This window comes from Pleurodeles waltl, chromosome 6 (assembly GCF_031143425.1).
Source record: "Pleurodeles waltl isolate 20211129_DDA chromosome 6, aPleWal1.hap1.20221129, whole genome shotgun sequence".
In the NCBI taxonomy this organism is placed as follows: Eukaryota; Metazoa; Chordata; class Amphibia; order Caudata; family Salamandridae; genus Pleurodeles; species Pleurodeles waltl.
Window position 1 is genome coordinate 706,636,921 of NC_090445.1, and position 20,942 is coordinate 706,657,862.

Here is a 20,942-nt window from a genome sequence, read left to right on the forward strand (position 1 = left end):
GGGCCAAGGCTCTACTATAAGGGAGGAGCCGTGTAGTCCTCTCCCTAGGCCTTTTATGACCCTAGGAGCCCCATCCTCAGGGCTAATACCTTAAAAAAAGGGATGAAACCTGTATAGGCCCCAGAGATCCCCCCCTCATGGCATGCAGTTAACTTTAGGGAAGAGAGCGTGTGAACCCCCTTTCCTGAACCTTAAAAGGCCCTGAGGACCTCATTCCCAGGCCTTCTCTTACACTGTGTAAGCCCACCCCTGGGACACAGTGGAAAGGCAAGTCTGCTCCCACCCGGTGGTAACTTTGAAAATGCTCCTTCCAGGTGGGAGCAATCTTTTATTTCCCTGTCTGCACTCTTGTGGTTAGGGAAATTCAAATTGTTCCCACTCAGTGGGAGCAAGCAGAAACAGCTGCACCTGCCAGGTGGGAGTGATGCTGCTCCAGCAGCACCAAGAATTGATGCATATGATTAGAGAACAGGGCTGCCGAGGCCATGGGCTTCACCCCGCAGGGCCCCCAATTTATTGTTTAGTGGGTGAGCCGGGTGGGCACTGGAGGACCCAATTAGAAGCAAATGAGGCCTGGGGGATGGGGTACCTGGGGCCACTATAGAGTCAGGGAGGGGGGCTGTGTGTCCCCTCAACTTTCTGAAAAGAGAAGGCCCTGGGGTGTGTTTCACAGGGCTCACAGTGGCTTGTGGAGGGGGCACACACCCCTCACCCCTTAATGAAAAAGGGAGTCCCAGGGCCGATAGTGGACTCAGGAGGAGGCGTGCCCCCCTCCTGTCCCCTCTAAATGTATGTTTGGGCCCTGAAGGATGTGATCCTAGTGCCATCATGGCCTGTGGAGGGGTACCACATGCCTCCCCTCCTTAAAAAAAGCCCTGGGGGATGTGGTCCAAGGGAACCAAAATGGTCAGGGAGGGAGGCTGCATGCTCTCATTCCCCTACAAAAATGTAAAACCCATGCGAATGGGGTACCTGAGGTTATAAAGATTTGGGGTGGAGGCCATGCAGCCCCTCCCCTTAAGATAAAGGAAGCCCCCAGGGGATGGGGTCACTAGGACCTTAATGTCTCAGGTAGGGGGGCTATGTGCCTTCCTCTAGCTAATGAAAAAAGGCCACAGGTCATGGTGTCTTTGGTGCCCATATGGGCTCATGGGGGAGCTGCATGCCCTCCTCCACCTAATGAAAAAAGGCCCAGATAGATGGAGTTGGATGGAGTCACCAGGGCCTCTAGAGATTCAGGCAGTGGGGTTGCATGCCCCCTCCCCAAATCAGCCCCGTGAAATGAGGTCTGCCTGAGTCTGCCTGAGTGCTGCCAGACCATGCAGCAAAACCCATGCTGCACACAGTCAAAGGCCATCCATTGCAGGGGGTTGGCTGCCTGTGGAGGATTGGATGTAGGGCCACAAGCTAGGCCATGTAGTCAACTCCATGCCAGGTAGGATTGCTTGCCTGCTGGGTGTTGGCTGCATGGCCTGGCGTTTGGCCATGCATTGCGGGTGGATTGGCTTTAGATATAGTATAAAATATTACTTTACCCTAAAAAACCTTAGAAACTTACTAAAAAAAAACAAAAGTTAAGGTGATGTTATAGTTAGGTGAAAGTTTCATTGACAACATAGCAATGCATTTTACATTATTGAGCAGTGAACAAGATGGCATGTTAATAATACTTTAAATATTAAGTCAATGTGGTAGATAGCACTGCACTTCACTGGCATGGAACTGGTACTTTACAAACCTAGGCATTTTGAAACATTATGGCACAATTTGATCTGTAAACTTGAATCATGAAAGTTTAAATCTTGATAGGTAGCTCCAGTGTCCAAGATCTACACTGGAAATCAATAAACTGATGATAATCAGCAACCTTCACTGGCCCTTGGGTACTGAGCAGCAGGCATCATACCCAGGGCGCCATGCTGTCACAATGAGCATTGCCCGGACACCATAAGCCACAAGGATCTTTTTAGCAACTCCAATGTTGTATCCGGAAGTACTGACATATTTGAGCAATGCTGCTTGCACAATGAACATCCCCAGACTTTTTGGCTTACAGAGACAGATATGTTTGACCCAGGCATAACTAAACTGCACCACTGCCATATCCTATTCAAGCATCACCTCTAAGATGCTTTCACATTCAGCATAACCTTGCCACATTTGGACAGCATTCCTACTAGGATGACACTCTTAGGGCCAAATTAAGAGTTTGGCGGAGGGGATTACTCTGTCCCAAATGTGACAGTTATTCCGCCTGCCGTATTACAAGTTCCATTATCAATCAATAAATCAGGAACTTGTAAAGTGCACTACTCACCTGTGAGGTTCTCAAGGCACTGAGGAGGCAAGAGGGGAGAAATGGGGGGGTGCTGCTACTGCTCGAACAGCCCGGTCTTGAGAAATTTCCTGAAGGTAAGGAGGTCTTAGGTCTGGCGCAGGTGGGTGGAAAGCGTGTTCCACGTGTTGGCAGCGAGGTGCAAGAATGATCTACTGCCAGTTGTAGTTCTGTGGACACGTGGGACGGTTGCGAGGGTGAGGTCGGTGGAGCGGAGATGCCAGGTCTGGGTGTGGAAGGAGAGTCATCTGTTGAGGTATTCTGGTCCGGTGTTGTGCAGTGTTTTGTGACCGTGGGTGAGGAGTTTGAACGTGATTCTCTTGTTGACTGGGAGAAGGTTTTTAAGGTGGTCTGTGATGTGGCAGTGGCAGGGGATGTCCAGGATGAGGTGTGCGGAGGTGTTCTGGATGCGTTGCAGCCTCTTCTGGAGTTTGGCAGTGGTTCCTGCATAGAGGGCATTGGCGTAGTCCAGTTTGCTGCTTACGAGGGCATGGTTAACTGTTCTACTGGTTTTGGTGGGTATCCATTTGTAGATCTTTCAGGGCATGCGGAGGGTGTTGAAGCAGGAGGAGATGGCGTTGACTTTCTGGGTCATGGATAGTGAGAGGTCCAAGATGAATCCTAGGTTGCGTGCGTGGTCGGTGGGAGTCGGAGCGGTTCCGAGAGTGGCAGGCCACCAGGAGTCATCCCATGTGGAGGGGATGGAGCCGAAGATGAGGACTTCCGTCTTGTTGGAATTGAGTTTGAGGCAGCTGCTCTTCATCCATTCGGCAATGGCTTTGATTCCTTCATGCAGGTTGGTCTTGGTGGAGTCCTTGGTGAGGGAGAGGATCAGCTGGGTGTTATTGGCGTATGAGATGACGTTGAGGTTGTGGGATCTGGCGCTGTTAGCGAGGGGGCCATATAGACGTTGAAGAGGGTCGGGCTAAAGAACGAACCCTGGGGCATGCTGCAGATAATTTTGGTGGCCTACGAGGGGAATGGGGGAAGGCAGACTCTCTGAGTTCTGCCAGTGAGAAAGGCAGTGACCCAGTCCAGGGCTCTGTCTCAGATTCCAGCATTGCTGAGGCGTGACCATAGGGTGTGGTGGCAGACGGTGTCAAATGTGTCCGAGAGGTCTAGGAGGATGAGGGCCGCAGTTTCGCCGCTGTCCAGTATGGTTCTGATGTCATCGGTGGCAGCGATGAGGGTGATTTCAGTGCTGTGGTTGCTGCGGAATCCAGATTGGGAAGGGTCCAGGGTGTGGTTCTCCTCGAGGAAGCAGGTTAGTTGTCTGTTGACAGCCTTCTCAATTACTTTTGTCCGGAAGGGGAGCAGGGAGATAGGCTGGAATTTCTTGAGGTCCTTTGGGTCTGCCTTGGGTTTTTTGAGGAGGGCGTTGAGCTCGGTGTGTTTCCAGCTCTCCGGGAAGGTGGCGTACTCAAAGGAGCTGTTGATGATCTTCAGTAGTTGGGGTGCGAAAGCTGAGCTTGCTTTGTTGAGGATGTGGTGAGGGCAGGGGTCAGATGGAGAGCTGGAGTGGATGGTGTTCATGATTTTGATGGTGTTGTTGTCATTGACGGGGGTCCAGAAGAGCAGGAGGTTGGTCGGAGGTGAATTTGTGGTGTTGGTGGTTGCTGGGCGGGGTCTGGGTGCTGAAGCTGTCGTGGATGTCTGCAATCTTGCGGTGGAAGTAGGAGGCTAGGGAGTCGCAGAAGTCTTGGGATGGTGGGATGTTGTTGACGTTTGAGCTGGAGTTGGAGAGTTCCTTCATGACATTGAAGACCTGCTTGTGGCTGTGTGTGTTGTTGTTGATCCGGTCATTGAAGGAGGTTCTTTTGGCGGCTTGGATGAGTTGGCACTGTCTGCGGATGGCGTTTTGAAGGCCGTGCAGTTGTCCGGAGTTTGATCTTGGCACCACTTTCTTTCGAGGCTTAGCCAGCTTTGCTTAGATTTGTGGAGGTCGCTGGTAAACCAGAAGGCCTTTCTGTCGGTGCGTCCGTTGGAGGGATTCTTGATTTGGGCGAGAGTATTGGCACAGGTGTTGACCCATTTCCTGAAGTTGTGGGCAGCTGCATGAGTGTCGGTGGTGTTGATGGGTGGGTTCTGGGAGAGGGTCGTGATAAGTTGGTCTTCAGTGACCTTGTTCCAACTGCGCTGAGGGATCCAGTGTGGGTGATGGTGTGTTGTGGTTTCTTGAAGGAGAAGTGGATGCAGCGGTGGTCTGTCCAGTGGAGCTCAGTGGTGTTGCTGTCAGAGAAAATAGGGTCGAGTGCATGTCCTGCAGAGTGGAATGGTGTCATGACAAGCTGTTTGAGGCTGAAGTTGGAGAGGTTGTCGAGTTGGGTGGCAGTGTTGTTGTCATTGGTGTTCTCAAGGTGGAAGTTTAAGTCCCCGAGGCGTATATAGTCAGTGGATGCGAGAGCGTGTGTGCTGATGATCTCGGTAATGGAGTCGCTGAACTGCTGTCGTGGGGTGGGGGCCTGTAGACAAGGGTCCCTCGGAGGGTGGTGTTTGGGTCAGTGTGGAGTTGGAAGTGCAGGTGTTCTGCGGTGCTGAGAGTGTCTTGGGTGTTGGTCGTGATCCTGAGGGTATTCTTGTGGATGATGGCGATGACTCCTCCTGGTTTGTTGGAGCGGTCCCTGCTGGTGATCTTGTAGCCGTTTGGGATGGCTATGGTGATGTCAAGCACTGAGGAGGGGTTCATCCAGGTCTCGGTCAGGAAGGCAACATCTGGGGAGGCTTTCGTCGAGTAGATTCCATAGCTCTACTGCATGCTTGTGGATGGAGCGGGTGTTGAGGAGGATACATCTGAGATGGTTGCATCCTGCCTTGATGGGTGGGTTGTTGGTGTGGAGGCTGGTGAAGTTGCAGTTCCGGGAGGAGAAGGGTCCGCGGGTGGTCTGCAGGGAGGTTTGAAGGCAGGCGGGAGAGCGGCCGGTGTTGAGGGCACCAACGGTGGCAGCGTTATAGTGAAGATGTGCGTGGTGGAGGTGGGGAAGACGAGAGGCAGGGGTTCTGCCGCTGGGTGCGGTCTGGGTGCGGACGGGAGCAACGGGCTTGTTGCGCCAGCGGCGTGGCCACGCAGTGGCTGCCATTAAATAGGGAGGTGGGGGGAGGAGAGGACAGCTGGGAGGTAGAAGGGGGAAGAAAAACAGTATAAAAAAGGCGGCAGAGCTGGAAAAGGGGGCAGGGCTGCGGGGGCAGTAGCAGCGGGAGTGCAGCGCAGGAGAGAGAGGAGGGGGTGGGGCCTCAGGGTCGGCAGGGGCGAGAAAGAGGGGGAGGGTGAAAGTGACAGAGAGAGAGTGGAGTGAGAAAAAACGAGGAAGAGTGTAGAGCAAGCAAAAGGAGCACTAAGGGACAGTAGTGAAGCAGAGCAGAGAGGAAAGCAAAGCAAAAAGAGCACTAAGGGACAGAAGTTAAGCAGAGCAGAGAGCAACGCAAAACAAAAGGAGCACTAAGGGATGGAAGTGGAGCAGAGCAGAGAGCAAAGCAAAGCAAAAGGAGGAGAGAGGCAGAAGATAGCCTAGTAGGAAAGCAGAGCTCTCCCACTAGACACCAGGGATAAGAAGCAGGCAAAAGCCTGTGGGTGGAGGAGGGCCTCGAACTCCTGACAGGGGTCAGGAGTTCAGAGGAGCCAGGGAAAGGGCTCTACTTACAGGGTGGAGCCACGGGAGGCACAGCAGTGCACTGACCAGGTCAGTGGTATTGCTTGACCTACCACGCAGCGGCCGCCATTAAGTAGGGAGGTGGGGGGGAGGAGAGGACAGCTGGGAGGTGGGAGGGGGACAACAAACTTCTCAAAAAAGGGAGGGAGTTGAAAAAGGGGGTGGGCTACGGGGGCAGCAGCGGCGAGAGTGCAGCACGGGAGAGAGAGGAGGGGTGGGCTGCAGGAACATCAGCGGCGGGGGAGATAAACAGGGGGAGAGTGAAAGTGAGAGAGAGCGTGGACTGAGAGCGAAACGGGGAAGAGTGTAGCGTAAAAGCAAAACGAGCACTAAGGGACAGTAGTGAAGCAGAGCAGAGAGCAAAGCAGAGCAAAAGGCGCACTAAGGAACAGAAGTGAAGCTGAACAGAGAGCAAAGCAAAGCAAAAGGACCAAAAAGGAACAGAAGTGAAGCAGTAAAGAGAGCAAAGCAAAGCAAAAGGAGGAGAGAGGCAGAAGGTAACCTAGTAGGAAAGCAGAGCTCTCCCACTAGACACCAGGGATGAGGCACAGGCAGAAGCCTGAGGGTGGAGGAGGGCCTTTAACTCCAGTCAGGGGTCAGGAGTTCAGAGGAGCCAGGGAAAGGGCTCTAGTTACAGGGTGGAACCATGGAAGGCAGAGCAGTGCCCTGACCAGGTCAGTGGTATTGCCTAGAGAACTTGAAAAACTGCATACATGATATCCATCATGTTTGGGATTGAGTAATTCCCTCCACTAATGTCATAATGAGGCCCTTAATGTCTACTATGAGCAGCACCTTGAAATATCTGAAAAACATCAGAATAATAATGGTAGAACCCAAGAATATATTTCTAAAACACCATGTCATGGAATGGCAAAACACTCAGTTACAATTTAAACATTTGTGATATTGGTTTATTTTCTGCCCAATAACTTTGATGGGCTAATTGCTGGTAGAGAAACAGTCAAGAACGCAATCACCCTGAAACCATGAGAACAAAGTAATACAGATTAAAAAGGTTTAGAGCACAGTGAAAAACTGCAATAGGGAGAGAGTCTTTGTTTTTCTCAGGCTGTGGCTAGAGCTTTGTCAGCATTGTTTTGTGTCTTTGAACATTTTCGCACAGTAAAGCTCGATCAGTTAAACTTTATTGAAGGGTTTTAGAACCTGCAAATCAGCCAATCCTCTCCTCTTCTCTACATCTGAACACTCACTATCACAGACAGGGTGGGTGCCAATGTATCTGTGATTGGCATCAGTGTGTAGCCAAACACAGGATCATTAGCAGGCAGGGGATTAACTTTAAGAAGCATCCTCTTCAGGTCTTTCCCACACCTCAAGTCCCAGACCTTCATTTTACTTTGGTAGCAATTGTACCTCAACAGCTGGTGGACATGACCCGACAGTGAGTATAGAATCCAATATCCTGAGTTGGTGTTGTGGGAGTAGGTTCCCATATGCTGCACAAGCAGGCTGGTTCCGTTCTGGAGTGGGCAGCAGGGGTGAAACGCTCTTTGCAGTTTCTCTGCCTAGATGGACTTGTAGTTCTCAAACTTTTTGTTGTCTTGAAAGGCAGTCATAGTGTAGCGGGTGAATTGAACTGGGTGGCATTCACCGAGCATAGAGAAGTGTTCTTTAATGCCCTATCTGAAATACACTGCAATGATAAGCACCTTAAGGGATATGCCTTGGTGGCAAATGGTGCAAGGAAGGTTCTGTGCAAGACGATCAGTATGTACACAGCTTTATTTAACACATTCAGATACAACAGACATTTAATTAACCTATTTGACCTGATCAATGAATTAAAGTTCTTTTTAACCACTTGGCCACCACAGACATAACGGTTACGTCCTTGACTGCGGTGCTGTGATACCAAGGACGTAACCGTTACGTCCTGCGAGCAGCTCTACATATATCTTTTTTTGCATAAACAATGAAGGGGAGTGACCCCTTGAGCAAGGGTCGCTCCCCTGGTGGGCAATTATTGATGAGGCCTTTTCTACCCCCCTGGGGAAAGATCTGCCTATTTTAATTAGGCTGATCTGCCCCTGGGGGGCAGAAGCCACTAGGCACCAGGGATTTTTTGTATTTGTTTTTTTCACATGTGGAGAGCGACCCCTTAGGCAAGGGTCACTCTCCTTGGGGGCAAATTCTTTTAACACCATTTCTGACCCCCTTGGGGGCAGATAAGACTATTTTTATTAGGCCAATCTTCCTCAAAGAGGGCAGAAACCACTAGACACCAGGGATTTTTTTTTTAACATCAGTTTCACGCAAGGGGTGCGACCCCTTAGGCAAGAGTCGTTACCCCTGTGGAAAAAAATAGATTTTTGGCCACTTCTGCCCCCCTCGTGGCAGATTGGCCCATTTTAATTAGGCCAGTCTGCTTCCTAGGAGGCAGAAACCAGTAGGCACCAGGGATTTTTTTTTATATTTTTACAGATGGGGAGCAACCCCTTAGGCAAGGCTGCTCCCCTGGGGGGCAAATGTATTTTAGCCCATTTCTGTCTCCCTATTTCTATTAGGCTGATCTGCCCCCAAGGGGGCACAAACCACTTAGGCACCAGGGATTGGTGTGTGTTTGTTTTGTTTGTGAGGGCAACCCCTTGGGCATGGGTCGCTCAGCATGGGGGCACATTACTGTTGGCCATTTCTGTCCCCCCTTGGGCGCAGATCGGCCTATTTTTGTAAGGCTCATCTGCCCCCCAGGGCAGCAGAAAGCCACCAGAGTCCAGGGAAATTTTCTTTTCTAAAAAAAAGAGGGTGGGGGTATGACCATACCCCCACCCCAAATAAATGGGGACAAAGTTACCCCTGATCCATTCCCCAGGGGGTCAGAAAGCCTACTAGATGCCTGGGAATGAAAAACGAAAGAAGGGTTGTGGCTACCAACCAATATGGGCATGGTTATGCCCCCACCCCAACTGCAGGGGGTAACAGTCTTTCATCTCTCCCCTGCACACTAAAACATCTTATCTCACGGCAAGCAAGAGGACATTTGATTATTTTGGGTTTTGGTTTTACATTTGGGCCATAACAGCTTGTCTAACTCTCAAAATCGTCCCACTTGGAATGGTGAGTGCTTCACTGTTTGGACATTGGGACACTGCAATGTAGAAAAATCCACAAGACCTAGAAACATCTGAAAACTAAAAATCTGGGTGAGACCAGGGTGGTGTGCTTCACATGCACCCCATGCCATTTTCTTGCCCACAATGACCTGCAAACCTCCCACTTTGCTAGAAATCACACATTTTCCCCACATTTTTGTGATGGAACCTTCCGCAATCTGCAGGAATCCACAAAATTCCTACCACCTAGCATTGTCGCATCTATTCCGATAAAAATTCTGCCCCACATGTCAGCCTAAACTGCCCTTTTTGGACCCGCTTTGGTCCCCCCTCATTTTCGACATGCTTTTGCCTCTTCCGTGTCACAGGCACTTGGGCCACCTACACAAGTGAGGTATAACCTTTACAGCGAAGCTGAGGGAAACAATGGGTGGTAGGAAATTTGTGCTGGTGTGGTGATCTCACACGGAAATGTCGGAAAATTTCATTTGTCAGCTAAATTTGAGATTTGCTGAGGATTCTGGGTAAGAAAACACTAGGGGATCCACACAAGGAACACCTCCCTGGACTCTCAGGGTCTAGTTTTCAGAAATGTTTGGGTTTGGTAGGTTTACCTATTCGGCTGCTGAGCCCAGGACCAAAAATGCAGACCCTCCCCTCATAAAAACAGGTAGTTTTGTATTTGATCATTTTAATGTGTCCACATAGTGTTTTGGGACATTTCCTGTCACGGGCACTAGGGCTACCCACACAAGTGAGGTACCATTTTTATTGGGAGACTTGGGGGAACGATGGGTGGAAGGAAATTTGTGGGTCCTGTCAGATTCCAGAACTTTCTGTCACCAAATGTAAGGAAACAGTGTTTTTTTGCCACATTTTGAGGTTTGCAAAGGAGTCTGGATAACAGAACCTGGTAAGAGCCACACATATCACCTCATCTTGGATTCCCTTAGGTGTCTAGTTTTCAAAAATGCACAGGTTTTGGAGGTTTCCCTAGGTGCCGGCTGAACTAGAGATCAAAATCCACAGCTAAGCACTTTCCAAAAAACACATCAGTTTTCAATGTTAAAATGCAATGTGTCCATGTTGCATTTCCTGTCATGGGCATTAGGCCTACCCATGCAAGTGAGGTACAATTTTTATCAGGAGACTTGGGGGAATACAGAATAGCAGAACAAGTGTTATTGTCTCTAGTCTTTCTCTACATTTTTTCCTTCCAAATGTAAGACAGTGTGTAAAAAAGACATGTATTTGAGAAATGCCCTGTAATTCAAAGGCTAGTATGGGCACCCCGGAATTCAGAGATGTGCAAATAACCACTGCTTCTCAACACCTTATATTGTGCCCATTTTGCAAATACAAAGGTTTCCTTGATACTTATTTTTCACTCATTATATTTCACCAAATGAATTGCTGTATACCAGGCATACAATGAAAACCCATTGCAAGGTGCAGCTCCTTCTTTGGCTCTGGGAACCTAGGGTTCTTGATGAATCTACAAGCCCAGTATATCCCCACAACCAGAAGAGTCCAGCAGACATAACTGTATATTTCTTTTGAAAATCTGTCATTGAAGGAAAAAGTTACAGAGTAAAACGTGGAGATAAATGGCTTTTTTCACCTCAATTTCAATATTTTTTTTATTTCAGCTGTTATTTTCTGTAGGAAAACCTAGTAGGATCTATACAAATGACCCCTTGGTGAATTCAGGATTTTATCTTCTTTTCAGAAAAATTTAGCTTTCTGGGATCCAGCATTGGCTTCACGCCCATTTTTGTCACTAACTGGAATGAGGCTAAAAGCACAAAAAATAGTAAAAATGGTGTACGTCCCAGTAAAATGCCAAAATTGTGTTGAAAAATGTGGTCGTCTGATTCAAGTCTGCCTGTTTCTGCAAGCTAGGAAGATGGTGATTTTAGCACCACAAATGCTTTGTTTATGCCGTTTTCAAAGAAAAAAACACAAACCTTCTTCTGCAGCCCTCTTTTCCCATTTAAAAAAAAAAGCAAAATGTTTGCTGTATTTTGGCTAATTTCTTGGTCTCTCCAGGAGAACTGACAAACTCTGGGTACCTCTAGAATCCCTAAGATGTTGGAAAAAAAGGACGCAAATTTGGCGTGGGTATCTTATGTGTACAAAAAGTTATGAGGGCCTAAGCGCGAACTGCCCCAAAAAGCGAAAAAAAGGCCTGGCTCCTGAGGGTTAAAAATACATCATCTCATCCATGTTATTCAAAAATGTAAACATCAAACTTAATGTTGATGAATGCTGATACTGTCACTAGGGTGATATTAAAATGTATTTTTAATCAAATTTATCGATGAAAGAACATGCTTGACTTCAGGGAAATATAGGTCACCCGTACTAGCAAGTTAACTAAAAAGGGGCACGGGAAGCATGGCACCTTCTCAGCATCACTGACTAGTGGGTCACCATATCAGCAAGGTCACCTTGTCTTGGAAAGAATGTGAAGCATCCAAAGACACAGACTGCTAGTAACTAAAGCAACCATGTTCAGATGCAGCTATGACACTCCCACAGCACAAGCACAGCAGCACCCACAAATGTGCTCTGCGGTAAGGGAGTAGAGGGATTGTGGTTAGCACAGGTACCACAAGCATCCACTCCTATGAAAAGGCTGATGAAAATATTGGTTGGAAAAATACAGCAACAGAGCAAAGAAAGACCTGTCACTTACCTAGGGCAAGGCAGGTGGTAGATCTCTCCCAAGAGGTTTATAAGCCACAGGGTTGGTGGCAGGCGCCAGAGCAGGCCTCATGTCTTTCTTCATCAACACAACCTACTACTTGTAAAAAAGGGCTTTCTGGTCCAACCTCTCTACGCAATCCAGTAAAAAATGATCACACATTAGGGGGAAGAGCCACACAAATATCTCACCAGCCCTATGAAAAGAAGGACCGAAGAGGGTTTAGAGATTCTTGATAGGTCACTGTATAACTTCTGTCAGTCTCTGAGTCAGCAACAAGATAACCAGCTGAACAGAGGTGTGCTGACAGGTTCCTATTTTGTTCAGAGAGTACCTGGGGCCTTGAAATAAAAGCCAAGGCCCTCCCTAAAGGGACTATAAAGACACCCCTTAAAATATTACTTATTGCCAAAAGAAAAGAACTGAAAAAGACTAAGATTGAAGGAGACACTTGAGATTTATGATTATTTATCCTAAAACATGATGGCATATTTGCACTCCAAATGCCAATTCGCTGTTAATAAAATACCACTGGTTCTGGGTATGTGGTTTTCGTAGAAGACCCGATCGTAAGTCCTACAAGGAGAAATATCTTTGTGTTTTTGGGTTCACATTAACAGTTGCGTTTTCAATAAAAGCAAATCATCATCTCACTGTACAGCATAGCACTCCTGGGATCAGGTCACACTTACTATCAGGATGTCTGTGCTACGATGAATGATTGGCCCACTGATAAAGAAGACTCAGTCCCAAATTTACTATGTTTTTCCATCAGTGTTACATCACTTTTGTGACACAGCGCTGACCCCAATTTTATTTTCATTTGCTAGGACACACAAAGACACCTTGAGTTGCTTTGCAACGTTTAATAAATAAAAAGAAACACATCGCAGATGATAGCACTGCCTTCTGTTACTATGCATCTGGTAGGCATTACATGGGTGGAACGGAGGCATTCCTTTCCATCCACCCATGTACTTTTACTCAATCCTAGATTTACAAAGACTTGTGAATCTGGATTTGCACTAAAAGAGTGTGCCTACCTAACAAAGACGTAGCAAAGACAAATGCCTTTATTTCTCTTCTTTACTTACATTTTCTATTTGTGCTGAATTGTGCAGCACACATAAAAGTAGGAATATGCCACTAAGAATTGTTTTTGTGCAGGAAGGTCATACTTCCTGCACAAAAACAATCCTGCCCATAGCACAGGCACCCTTGCAGTGTGCCAGAGCAAAGAGAGAGCACAAATGCTCAATATATTTGTAAATATCAAATATTTTGGCTCTCTACCTTTCACTTAACATGGTGCAGCAAGTTCTCTTGCTGCACCGGGGTGCGTAAAATATACTAAATGTGCCCCACAGTCCTCAGTGAAACTTCAAAACAAGACAGAGACTAACAAATTCTTTGGAGGACCACATGAAGAAGATGCCACTTGTGGTACACATATGTGTCTGCTCTGCATCCATTCATTCTCTGATTAAGACAAGTACAGGCACGTACATGCTATGCTGCTGTCAAGAAATAATGTTCTTTGTGTTGGACATGACCATCTCTAAAGGGTCGCCCCAAAATCTTTTCCCTTCTGCCCTCCTGTTTTGCTGAAGAATGTTTGTTGGCTTTAGGACTTTGTGCACTATAATACTGTTAACAAGTGCTTTTGTTCTCTTCTTAAACATGGTAGAATTGGCATACACTTGATTGGCACATTAAGTTTACTTGTAAGTCCCTTGAAAAATTGTACTACATGTGCCCAGGGCCTGGAAGCTAAATGTTACCAGTGGGCCTGAAGCACCCACTGCAGTAGCCTTTTAAAGCATATCTCAGGCCTGCCCTGGCAGCCTGTATTGCAGTTTTAAACTGCCATTTCAACCTGGCACAATAAACCTTTTCCAGGCCTAAATCTTCCTTTGTAATAGAGGTCAATAGTAGGGTAGAAACTAAACAGCCCATTGGGAAGGTTGCATTGTATTTAAAAAGTTGGGCATGTACTTTTAAGGTTTCATGCCCTGGTGGTGAAAAACTCATACATTTATTTTTCACTAGTGCAAGGCCTACCCTTTTCCCATAGGTTACCTTATTACATTTGATAAGTGATACATTTTCCTTGGGAAGAGTTAGAAATGTCATGCTTGGTCTCTTTTGAATCGTAATTTAAAACTCTTCAATTATAAAGTCAGATTTTAAGTCAAAATTCTGATAATGCCACTTTTAGAAAGTTGAGATTTTCATGTCCTAACTATTTGGTGCCTGTATCCTGAGTCACATGACTCAGTTTAGTTACAGCTGGCAATTCTGTATTCCTCACAGACATATTACAAATGAATGGGTGGGTGTTGGCAGGATTAGACATCCTGACCTGATGAAAGAGGTAGAACTATCACCAACCACACTTGCACTTCAAAGGTGCTGCCTCAGCACACAAAAAAATAACTTTACACTAGCCTTTTGTGATTTCAGACACCCCGGGACCAGGGAAGAGAGGAAAGAAATTCCAGAACCAGATGTGAGGAGGACTCTAGAAGTTTCTCCAACTTCAAAGCTGACACCAGGTATATATAATGTACCCTCCGACAAACTCTTCAGATCACTTCTGGTACTGTGGAAGACTCAGGAAAAAGAGTGCTCTGCTGTTCTGCACTTTTTTTCCAGCTGCTGGAAGGACTGCCCTGGAGTCCTGTTTCACAGAGGGCTGTCTTCAACCTTGCTGCCTGAGGAAGGAAGGATGGACCTGCTCCCTGTCAGAAAATGGGTCTCTAGTTGGCAGAGGAATGCACCTTCTCCAAGTAGGGACCACAATCTTAGTCAGGGTAAGTCACAACACAACCTAAATTATCCTGTGCCCACCCTCTGGTAGTTTGACAGAGAGCAGGTAGGCTTAACTTAGAAGGCAATGTGAAAAGAATGTGTGCAATAAATCATACAGTAACTCAGTGGAAACACCACAAAAATATACCACACATATGATATGTATCTGGTTAAATTAGGTGAAAATGATAAAGATTCAATAAGCATAGGTTGAGATATTACTTTTGTAAGATTAAAAAGAGTCTTACAACTTAGAAATCAACAGTTGTCTCTTGTTTGCACAAAGTACCTGGTTAGCGTCAAAAATAACACACACAGAGACCGGAGAGGAGTAGATGCGTGGAAAAATAGGGTGTGCACCAGAATTTCCGACATGGCACAGACGGTGTGCCATTTCTTTCCATGCTGCAAGGGGCTTTGCAACAATTTCCGACACACAGTCTTGGTTCCTCACTACGATGCGGGGGTCTGTTTGACGCCCAGGGATGATGTGGGGAAAATCCTGGGCGTGCAGGAAGAAGAAGTAACAGTGTTGCATCAATCTTGTAGGTGATGCGTTGAATTTTCTGTTGCACAGCAGGTGCTGTGTCGATTCTTCTCTCAGGAAGACGGGTTGTGTCATTCCAGATTAGCTGTGCGTCGTTCTGGTATGGCTGTGCATCAAATTTCTGATCGCAATGCAGGCGTCGCATCGAATCTTCACTTGGGAAGTTGGGCTGAGTCATGCCGGTTTGGCTGTGTGGTGATTTTCCCACTGCAAGACAAGCTGTGCATCGTGTCCGGCAGGTTGTGCATCAATTTTCAGCATAAAAGGTGTTTCCTTAAGAGACAAAGTATTTCTGGACCTGAGACTTCAGAAAACAGGAGGCAAGCTCAATACAAGTCCTTGGAGAGCACTTCTCAGCAAAGTCAGAGAGCAGCAAGGCAGCAGGGCAATAGTAGGGCAACTGTCCTTCTCAGCAAAGCAGTCCAGAAGTCCAGATGAGTCCTGTGGGCAGCCAGGTAGTTCCTCTTGACAGGTTGCAGGTTTAGGTCCAGAAGTGTCTAAGATGGTGGAGTCAGGGACCCAGTTTATATACCCAAAATGCTTTTGAAGTGGGAGAGACTTCAAGGAGTGGTTTTGAAGTGCACAAGGTCCCCTTTCAGTACAGGTCTGTCTGCCAGGGTTCCAGTAGGGGGTTTGGCAGTCCATTGTGTGAGGGCAGACCACTAGCCTTTGAAATGTAAGTGTCAGGTCCTCCACCCTCCCAGCCCAGGAAGACCCGTTCAGTATGCAGATGAGTGCAGGTGTGACTGAGTATCCTGTGTTTGTGGTTGTCTGGGTGAAATGCACAAGGGAGCTGTCAACCAGCCCATCCCAGACATTGATTGGAGACAAGCTGCAAGGCACAGGTGGATTTTAAGTGCAGAGAAATGCTCACTTTCTAAAAGAGGCATTTCTAAAATAGTAATATAAAATCCAGCCTCACCAATAAGCAGGATTTTCTATTACCATTCTGGCCATACTAAATATGACCTGGTTACCCCTTTCTGATCGGAATCTACTACTCAACAATATAAGGGGTAGCCCTAATGCTATCCTATGAACGAAGCAGGCCTCACAGTAGTGGAAAACGAATTTAGGAGTTTTCCAATACCAGGTCATATAAAACACACATGTACATGCCCTGCCTTCACCTACATAGCACCCTGCCCTATAGGATACCTAGGGCATACCTTAGGGGTGACTTATATGTAGAAAAAGGGGAGTTTAGGCTTGACAAGTACCTTTAAATGCCAAGTGGAAGTGGCAGTGAAACTGCCCACACAGGCCTTGCAATGGCAGGCCTGAGACCTGGTTAAGGGGCTACTTATGTGGGTGACACAACCAGTGCTGCAGGCCCGCTAGTAGCATTCAATTTAAAAGCCCTGGTCACATGTAGAGTACTTTACTAGGGACTTACAAGTAAATTAAATATTCCAATTGGGAATGAACCAATGTTGCCATGTTTAAGGGAGAGAGCAAAAGCACTTTAGCACTGGTTAGCAGTGGTAAAGTGTGCAGAGTCCTAAAACCAGCAACAACAGTGTCAGAAAAGTGGAGGGAGGCAGGCAGGCTAAAAGTGGGGGATGACCACCCTAAGGCTGTCAGGTCTAACAATATTGATTCAGGAACAAGCCAAAATAATTTATTGAATAAAGGTGACTGTGAAACTGGCATGTTTGGGACTTCAAATACTTCATAGGTGAACAATGTCTTTTTCTGCTCACTATTCACCCCTTGCATTGGATTTATTGCTACGTTGTATCACACAAATATTACCCGCATCTCTCTACTGGTCACTTTTTATTAATTTTCGCCATCTTTTTCTATTAAAAAAAGCACGCTCATGACTGAAGATGACTTGGTAAATTATGTTTTTAATGTTTAGGAAAGCTTACGAAAGCAATGTTAAACAGCGTGTTTAACGAGCACACATTTCTGCAATGTCAGCACTGTGCATAATTGTTATGCGAAAGTGTCCTGGACCAGCTACAATGTAAATATAATTATTTAGGGATCAGGGATCAGTGGATTTACAGCTGGCGGTATTAGCAGCAGAGAATAATGCTCAAGTTGGCAGACATAACTGTGAGCATACTGTCTAGTGCTTGCAGTGTCAGCAGTGTTTGTAGTATTTGCACACGCAACATTTACATGGGCATCCTGTTTGAGGGAGACAGTATTGGCACGGGTCAACTGCACAGGCTGGCCATCTTTTTTGTTACTTTGTCCACTCCAATCCTTGTCAGTCTATTAAATGCTTTCTATATTATATCTGTATTTCTGTAAGATAAATGAAATAATGTAACCGCAGATGGGTAATTGCAATTCTTTGAAGAGTTCCAGACTTGGGTCTCACCTCTCCACTTCCACAAATCCCCACCAAGTACTCTTACTGAGTGGGGAGCGTTTGCCAGTGCCTTTTTATTTATTCATATCCAGGGACTTACAATTTAGCTCCAATCCAGAAAACGGGATTGCAAGTCCCAAAATACAAAGGGAAAATCAAGCCAGCAAGTCCGAGTTGAACACTGCTCTCTTATGAAGCCCTACTTGTGATTGTCATTTTGTCGCTGACATGACCACCAGCATCAAGCCTAGCTCACATTGATAGATGGTTCTACATAAAACAAATAGGAAGAGCATGTGAGGCCTTTCCATTGACAGATACACTTTTTACAGTGATCTTGTTTTTATGTCTCTGAGAGACAGTGAAATTACTGGATCAGGATACAGAGCAGAAGGCAGAGCAAGTAGGTGAAAAGACCACAGATTCTTCTGAATGAAACGAGGCGGGTGATGTCACAGTGATCCCTCTTTCTACGGGTGAGGTCAAAGAAGGAAGAGGATTGAAGCACTGCACCTACAAAACAGTTACATCACTTCTTCCTTTTGATAGTTTGCTGCAAGAGAATAGTGGTTGTATTGTTAAATATGTGCTCTGAAGGCAGAACCAGCATCTAATAAGAACATGAAGTATATGAAAATTAAGACACTAACTAACCTCGAAGGTATCCAAACGGAAAACATCAAAGCGCAGGGGTTCTATGATCACTTGGAGGTACAGTGCTGCTATCAGAGTGCTTTGATGCGATCATGGATCGTCAACGTCTCTTTCTACATCCCGCTACGCACAACCTATGGGTGTTTATTCCTTTCAATGTACCTTAAGTAACAACATTGATGGATACAGACGGCAAACAATGTTGACTCAAAATCATAGTACGTAAAATAATGCTTTTTTGCCTGTTTACCTGGTGTGCCTATTGTATCAACTAGGTGCATTTTAAAACATGAGCTATGAGCAATTCACAACTAAAGCTATACTTTGAACAAGATGGAAGAGAGAGACTAATAATCAACCACCCCATTTCTTCCCTGATGTGGTGCCATTCCTTTCCTTTTCCTTACATTATCAATACCTCAGGGCTTCTGTTCATCAGCCTCTGCCCTTTCAAAGGCAGTTGAGAACTGGGGATCAAACGGCCACACAAAGGGGCATCGTCACAAGCTATCCACTGCGCCGTATTTACAAGGTGGCGTTAAGCCACTTTTTGTGGCTTCAAGCCACCTTGTAAATACAGCCCCTTAACACGCAGCACTTTGCGGGTAATGGGCCTGCAATGGGTGTTGCTGTGAGCATTCCACAGCAACACCCATTGCGTTTTGATGCTGTCCCATATTTATGAGATTTTGTAAACCTGAGGCAGCGCCAAAATCTATTGCGACGCCAGGGGTGGCGTTAGCATCACGTAATGAGGAGTTGTTCTCCTTGTTTTTTGCTCTTTCTATGTGTGCTGCATTCTGCAGCACAAATAGAAGAAGCAAATCGCCATTAAAGAATCTCCCCTGCAAAGCAGCCATCCTTGCACCACGGCAAGGGAGAAAGATAGGGATGCGCTGTATTCTTTTAAATATTGCACATCCTTGCATTTTAGAAGTGACGCAGAACAGTGCTGCCAGTTTTGGCACAGTGGCCACTTCTAGTAAATATGTCCCAAACACTATTAATGCAGCACATTTCATTTAGAAATATCCGGATAGCTCATGTCTTTAATTGTTACACATAAGGAGGCATATTTATGGAAAAGTGTGCATCATTCATGATGCACCACTTTTCTAGCGCCTCACTGCGTCCCCCTAATGACACAATGTGTGCGCTGTATTTAGAATCAGTGCACCATGGCGGTCGTGTCCACATTAGCATCATAATTTATGGTGCTAATGTGGTTCTTTTCTGGATTAGTGCCATAAATTATGGGGCTAATGCAGCAAAGCAAAGGGATGGCCATTGTTTTCAATGGGAGCATCATCTTAACACCTACCTTAGGCAGGCGTAAATAATGATGCTAAAAATGGTGCAGTGAAATCTAATAAATTTCACTGCGCCGTTTTTCTGGACCTCCCTACGTGGGAACTCCCTCCTTGCATACACTATGCCTGGTGCAGGCATAATGTGGCGCAAGAGTTTACAATGTGGCAAAATGCTTGCACTGCACCACTTTGTAAATAAGGCGCAAGGGAAATACCACCTTAAAGCCACATTTGCATTAAACAAATTATGCAAATGTGGCACAAGGTGGCGCTAGGGGCATCATAAATATCCCCCATGGTTTGCTATCATATTACAGAGTGCTGTTTTTGAGCAGGGCTTCCATGTTGCCAATGAGCTCTTTCTGTTTCGTCTGGCCATTTACTTTTACCATATATTGCATACAAAACTAAATGAAAAATAACAGTAAGCACTACACTGCCATGCTTCTCGATTTTGGTTTGTGAGCAAGGGTAGCATGAAGCTATGCGCTGGTGCTTCCAGGGGGGGTGTTGGGACATAGTTATTACCTATAATAATATATTACTAGTGATTAGTGGCATTTTGTTGTGTCAGAATGCATGCATTAAGACATTTCAGGATGTGCATATTGAATCTCATCTCATCTTTGGGATCATGGAGCCCATTCCTAATTTATGAGAGGCTCTTTGCAAAAGGCATTTATAGAACTGGAAACCCTAATAAATGACACAGAAGGGACCTGTAGGCGATTTAAGTGCCTCAGCTGAAATAGGAAAGTGCCATACATATATACAGGTATAACATTTCAATGGGATATAATACATTTTCAAAGCAGTCCTGGGCCAAAACTGTATCTGAAATACTGGTTCAACGGCCAGGAACCGAAAGTTGATTCCTCTAGTTTTGATCATCTTTATGAATCAAAAAATATGTCAGTGGATTAGTAGACTCACCTGGTCCAGTTTTGTTGCCAGAGCCATCAGTGACCTTTGGGGCTGTAGAAAAAAATGGACAAAATGTTAGATTCAATTGATGCTGATGCTCCTGTCCACACTACAATAATAGACATAATAAAAAGGATGCAACTTGTTTGCAAAATATGGGGAGATTTCTACATGCCCTTGGCATAACGTCTTGATATTAAGCCTGCCAACCCCACCCGTCCCAAAAAACGTTTTCAGGTTTAATGAATGTGTTATTTCAGGTGCTTATGTCCAATCACAGCAGAGATTAATGTGTAAAAAAAGTAGGTGCCAGCCGGGGCCTTTTTTATAAGGCTAGTGCAGCTTTCACGTCCATGGCTCATGCCAGCGCTGCCATTGACAGTATTAACAATCAATCATTAGATTTGTAAAGCACGGTTTATAACCACAGGGGGTATTTAGGTGCTGTGATCATCACTGTGAGTCAGTAACTACTCATCAAAGAGCCATGTCTTGAGCTTTCTCTTGAAGTCGAGGAGGTTGTCTGCAGTGCGTAGGTGGCGGGGAGGTTGTTCCAGATCGTAGCAGCGAGGTAGGAGAAGGAACACCCTCCGCTGCAGCTGCATCG

General features: G+C 46.2%; 1 protein-coding gene across 1 annotated transcript in view; it reads right to left on the minus strand.

The window, feature by feature from the left end:
• The window catches only part of LOC138301691 (deleted in malignant brain tumors 1 protein-like), a 592,703-nt gene extending 572,006 nt beyond the window's left edge, over positions 1-20,697 (minus strand). Inside the window, exons 1-2 of the mRNA XM_069242207.1 lie at positions 20,685-20,697; positions 20,345-20,386 (exon numbers count right to left, since the gene is read on the minus strand). Of these exons, the coding sequence (XP_069098308.1) occupies positions 20,345-20,386; positions 20,685-20,697 (55 nt within the window). The remainder of the gene's footprint in view (positions 1-20,344; positions 20,387-20,684) is intronic.
• Positions 20,698-20,942: the final 245 nt, after the last annotated feature.